The sequence below is a fragment of the Vigna angularis genome, chromosome 4, assembly GCF_016808095.1.
Source record: "Vigna angularis cultivar LongXiaoDou No.4 chromosome 4, ASM1680809v1, whole genome shotgun sequence".
Taxonomy (NCBI): Eukaryota; Viridiplantae; Streptophyta; class Magnoliopsida; order Fabales; family Fabaceae; genus Vigna; species Vigna angularis.
In genome coordinates, this window is record NC_068973.1 from 33543411 (window position 1) to 33549329 (window position 5919).

At 33.3% G+C, this 5919-nt stretch overlaps 1 protein-coding gene across 1 annotated transcript; it reads right to left on the reverse strand.

Annotated features, from left to right (window-relative positions):
• Positions 1–415: 415 nt before the first annotated feature.
• LOC108330759 (probable rhamnogalacturonate lyase B) lies at positions 416–5039 on the reverse strand. Its single transcript, XM_017565299.2, has 16 exons — positions 4816–5039; positions 4583–4611; positions 4343–4464; positions 4062–4139; positions 3797–3916; positions 3560–3679; positions 3316–3457; positions 2959–3135; positions 2666–2821; positions 2409–2515; positions 1872–1962; positions 1630–1771; positions 1406–1562; positions 1127–1243; positions 781–907; positions 416–691 (listed from the first exon to the last, which is right to left on the reverse strand). Exons 1-16 carry the CDS (start codon positions 4886–4888, stop codon positions 458–460), a joined length of 1992 nt encoding a protein of 663 aa, XP_017420788.2. The 5' UTR covers positions 4889–5039; the 3' UTR covers positions 416–457.
• Between the last annotated feature and the right edge of the window lie 880 nt (positions 5040–5919).

The window sequence follows — 5919 nt, forward strand, 5'->3', positions numbered from 1 at the left end:
AAAAATGGTATGAGTTTTGTCCTTGGCGCTATCTGTATTGCCTTTATTGAAGATAAGCACTTCCACCAAATACCAATAGACACCGACGATATAAATATAAATATATATTATTACTTTTAAAATATTTACACACGTATTCACTAATATGCTTTTATAAATTTAAAATAAATATTAAAAATATAATAAAAATTGTATACTATATAAACTCCGCGCTGGTGCATTACACGAGTTGTACGTACATGATATAAAAGAAATTTTTTGATAACGAATAAAAATAAAATCCTTAACCAATAAAAACTATTTGCTGAAAACAGGGTTGATTGAGAGTGACGTCTCTTCACATCTACCATTTATTTGCTATTTCATGAAATTTGTTTTAAAGAGGAAATAAGTGTTTGTAAATGTAAACAGAATGAAAAGAGGAAAAGAAGAATGAGAACAATCGTTAATTTGATTTTCAGCGTTTATATTCTAAACGAATATAGTCGTACATAATTCCTATAAAAGGACTTGTGTTCATCGGTTGCGTTAGAAAGATGGTATTGTTCCCCTGCACAAGAAGAGTGCCGTCTACATCAACGCTGAATAGCCAATAGAGACCGTGAATTCCATGTCTAGCTATTGTATTCTCCTTTCCAATCACTCCACTTGAAAATAAAACTGGATCTGCTTCTAATTTGTTTATCCGAATCTACCTCCCAAAATTTCAAAAAAGAAAACCTTGTTCATTGCAGAAATTTTTCATGATGAATATCAAAATTATTGAACAGAGTTTTAGACCTGTAATTCTGCATTATGCACAGATGCCAGAGCCACTCGCAATGTGTAGCTTCCATTGGTATTCACACGATCAAGGTTGAAGTTAATTTGCCATGTGGTTCCTTGATAAGTGCCATTATCTTTCTTCCTGCGGAACAGTAAAGAAAAGTAATCAGAGAGGGAGAGAGACAGGACATCTTTTGAGAAAACCTAGGCTGTAAGAACAAGTACAGAACCTAAACTCTCCTAAAATAAAATTTTCCAAATGATAATATGTGCGCTTTCATGAGGTGGGGCTTGGGTTTAAAATAGATATGAAAATAAGACATTGGCATTGCAAAAGAAAAGCAAAAAAAAAAAAACACACCTATTAACCTGAGCAAAGAACCAATCTTTTCTGTAGTCACTAACGCCAACAGTGTAAACTAGGTCTTTATTTGGATACAAATCAGCATATCTTTCCCACAAACCATATTGCCTAAACCTGCAAGCAATTGGGACACAGTTTCCTTTTTCTCTAAATTGAAAGTTCAATGATATAATTAATATCTGGATGAAAAAACAAAAACCTAGGGAGCAACATATATTGAACTTGTCATAACTTTTACAGGACAAAATATGTTCAAGTGGGTAAAAGGAAAGGAACCTGTCTGTATGGTTGACATAGAGTTTGTTAATGTACGTGGGATTTGGGTCAGGAACATAGAACTCAGCAGCTGAACGATCAGGGATACCTATTTCCCACAACGTAGGACCATCTCTAGGTGGCTCATAAACAAGCTCATGCACATTAAGTTCACAACCTGTTTAAACATTGGCCTAATGAGTTTTAAACAAAATATATTGTGGAACTTCCAAAAAACTTCATACCTGAAGTTACGTTGATGATTTTATCGAATTTATAATCACCAATGTATCCAGTGACCCAGGAGTAGAGATTATAGTCCCCAGGGCGTAAGTTAATAATTGAGAAATAGCCTTTATCATCAGTAATGGTCCAAAATTGATAACCCTGTAAGGAAATAATTACACTTGTCATTTTTTTTTCACCAGTGGCTCAACGTGTTGCTGTTGTTTATATAAATGGTAAAAGGAATTAGTTTAAATGTTACCTTACATTCTCGTTGCCAAGATCCAACATCTCCTACGGCTGCTAGTCCCACATAAGCACCACAAACTGGGATGAAAGCATCACTGACCTTCCTAAACAGATTTAGCTATAGAATAAATATACCATCGTGGTATAAAAATGAAGGTGAAGAAGAAATAAATACACCGAAATATCTAGATTTAGTAAATGGTGACACCATAAGAAATTAAGTGTTAATTGTTTTAAACACCATTAAACATCATTTGGTCATTCTTCCTTATACTGATTTACAACCTTAACACACTGTTAAGGCTGGATGATTTCCTTTTCAAAAAAATGAATGATGTGTCTATGTTTATGACATAATATTCTGCAGGAATAACTCGTAGTTCTGATATAAGCATTTGAATTTTTATTTGAGATTGTGAGTGTGATAAGACAAAAATACTAGAAAAATATTTTACACGTTTCTTGAATAACTTTTACTACGTTAGAATCAATGAGATAAACCTTAGCTGTCTGGAGATTTCTGAAGATGAAAGTTAAATAAGTGACCTACCTGTCTCGGACAAGCAATCTACCTTGGACTTTACCTCGTTGCTGAGATGAGAGAAAGTCCTTGGAAGCTGGAAATGTATAGGGCCAGCTCTCAACTTCATTGACCATCTGCAGTTTTATGTTTCTTTTGTAAACTAAAAGTGGCAAACATTTAACACTGTAACAACGACAATGATATTGATTGAAAAATGATTTCTGAAAACAACGAATTATCCTTAACGTTTAATCAGTTAAGAAAAAATTATAATAGTGGCATACCTGTTGTTTGGCGTCCTCCCAGAGTTTGTTTGGGCTAACACCGTTGGATAGAGAATTAAGGTATAAGAATATGGGCCCATAGACTTTCTTCCACGGCTCATTAGGCCCAAATTTCATTATCAGATCCGCACCTGAATAATGCGTGCTATGAAATACCTGATTCATGTAGTTTCCCAAATGTGGATTTTTACACCTTTAAATAGAATTGAGTGTTGTTCTGAGTTGAACCAAAAAAACAATACGAGAAAGTACAATCCAGTGATAAAAAAAAAAAAGTTAGCAAAAAGTCTTACAGAGAGTGTGGTGGGGCCATCGTGAGAAGTAAGGTATTGCTTGAGGGGTCCAGCAGATCGGAACTCATAGCTTGGCGTAATTAGCCAGAATCCGGTGGAATTCAATGGATCAATGCTCATCCAGCCGTGAACACGATTGTATCGACTCTCGCATGAATACTCATATTTATCATCCACCTGTTTTTAAACACAGACCAACTTTGAGATTATCTTGTCGGAATCATATATTTTGGACTAATAATCTTATTCAAAATCATATGTTTTTAGTAAGTAACTGAAAAGGAGATTAGATAGATACCTAAATGACCTAATTTTGACTATTTTGTAAGTTTGGTGATAGATGAACCAAAAGCATACCTCGCCTTTGAATTCGGGCTCCACGGGGTCAACGAGACGCACAGCCTCAGGGTAGGCAAGCACTTGACCTCTTGGGGGTATCCGGTCATCGGGCAGAGGCATAAATCTCTGTCTGTTGTCCGCTATAGACATGTAATGGAACCTGTCCAATAAAAGAACAACCTACGAGATAAACAAAACAAAACACGTGCTTCGCTTTTTATTCTTTTCTGAGGAACCGCAAAGTAAAGCAATTGTTACCCACTTGTCTTTCCTAGGTTTGAATGCGATCCTTGTATTGTCGATATCGAAAGCTGGCCATTCCTTCAAATGCTCGTAAATGGCATAGGTGTAGAACCCAGAGGAACCACGAAGCAATATAAACCTGCACATAATCATCTTCCTCGTTATCATATATCATCACAGTCATGTAATTAACTCAATGTTGCTTCCGAAACGGAACCCCAGAAACAAAGAGGGAGTGGGTTGAAAGTAGAAGAACCTTTTGTCAATGTTGAGTGGCGGAAGCTTCCCCTGAAAAGATGCATTCCATGTTCTGGTGAAAGATAGCTCTACTTGTTCCTCCTTTTCTACTATCACCGTTAAATTTGTGGCTTCCATTCTGTATATATTCAATTAACTAATACTTATATTATTTGTAAAATGTTTTTATAAAATATTTTTTTCTCTTTCCTAAATATTTTTCTTTTTCCAATTCTGTCTTTCTTTTTCTTTTTTGAAAAAATTACAAGGTCCACGAACCAAACCTGTCAAATCTACCCTTTCCCTTTGCTCCTTTTTTTGTTCTATTTTCTCCACCTTCGTCCCAAACGATGTCCCAGTACCTACACGCATACATCAAATGAACAAGACAAATGTAAAAAGTAAAATTAGGATACGATTTCAGATTCGGGATGCTGACAAGCAATAAAATAGCTAGCTGATTCTCATTGGAGATTATTCTTTGCGTGTTCAGTGTTTGTGAATTGTCCTAGAAGAGAGCTTTCTGCCGTTATTAATTTATTAATTTGAAATTAAACTGGTATACCCTCTGTCGTATTCTTCGTTGAGAACTTCCAGCAAATTTTCGATGCCATTATATCGAATTCCGGTGACAATTCCTTCAGGATTTGATAAGTTGACCTGGACTATGCCATTATCCATTATCACCTGGTCAGAACAAACAGAGTTATATACAGACAAAACCAATGGCTAAAGCCTCTGCAAAAAGCCATAGTTAAACAATAAATAAAATGTATATCTTGAATTCATTGCAGAAGTGGATTACATGTTTATCTTGAATATCCAATCGTACTCCTGGGGATGACACACAGTGAATTAGTCCTTTGAAAAATTTCAGATATCTTAGCAAATAGCTATTATTTTCATTAATACAAATCCTGGTGCACTTTTTTACTCTTCTGCATTAAATTTGTTGGACTCGATAAAAACATAGTTGTGGCAGAATTGCCTTCAGTAAAAAGGCTAAAATCGAAAAAGGGTGAGATGAAGCTCAGAAACCTGGTTTGGTATCACCTCCCAGAACCACGAGGAATTGCAGCATCAAGAACAGTAAGTGCTTAGTGAAGTCCATCGTCTTTTTCTTAGGTTTTGAGCTCTTTGGGCTTTTCTGTATGATGACAAACGTAGTTTTCAAATTCTTTTCATCAATGGGATCTGCATAACTCCTTTATATCTGCATAAAAAGGCTTAAGAAAAAAAGCTACAAGAGGGAGGTTCTTCTGTTAGAGTATGAAACTTAATTCTAAGCAAGGTCAGAGAAAAGATTAATAATATAATCAGTCATGTAATCAGAACATTCAAAAGCATATAACTTTTGTCAACCTTTATTTTATTATGAGTTTAATTTTAATAAATTGATATTATGAATTTTTAATACTATTAATTAATAAAATATCAGAAGTTATGTCTCGCACAAATAGTTATTAATACCGTCAACACAAGAATTTAGAAATATACACGTTAAAGTTTCTTAATTAAAAATTATAATATTGTGCAAGTATCATATATTATTTACTATCATTAATTGTATAAAAGTGTGTATTACAAAGAATATTAAAGAATGTGCTAGTAACATTTCCTTAAATAAACAAACACGTTATACTCCACGGATATAATGAGAATGTTAAATGTTGCTAATTAGTTTTACTGACACGTAAATTGTTTTATAAAACTACACATTAAAAACATTATCACTTAATGCATCGTATAAGTAGACATTTACAAAATATTGAGTAATATAATAATTTGTGAATTAAATCATTTCTTTACCAAAAACAAAAATTATGAACCATAAATCAAAATTAGTAGGATTTGTAACATTCTATTAGTAGTTTATAACTCATAAAAATAAGATATTATAAGATTAATAAAACAAAAAAATTATATATATATATATATATATATATATAATACAATTATGATTAAAATAAATAATTGTAAAACTAAAATATATATAAAACAATTAAAGATGACTTAAAGTTTTAGAAAAGAATAACTGCTATAACATGAAAAAAACTACTCTAAGTTATCATTGTCTTTTACCATAGATGTATCAAACTTAATCTTCATTTGTTCACACCTGAAGTGATCATCACAAAAACG

Coding starts and splice junctions, on each gene's coding strand:
- LOC108330759 (XM_017565299.2), bottom strand. CDS start 4,888: ATGGACTTCACTAAGCACTTACTGTTCTTGATGCTGCAATTCCTCGTG. Junction 3,680..3,796: donor CCACTCAACATTGACAAAAG/GTTCTTCTACTT, acceptor GATTATGTGCAG/GTTTATATTGCTTCGTGGTT. Junction 692..780: donor TGCATAATGCAGAATTACAG/GTCTAAAACTCT, acceptor TTTGGGAGGTAG/ATTCGGATAAACAAATTAGA.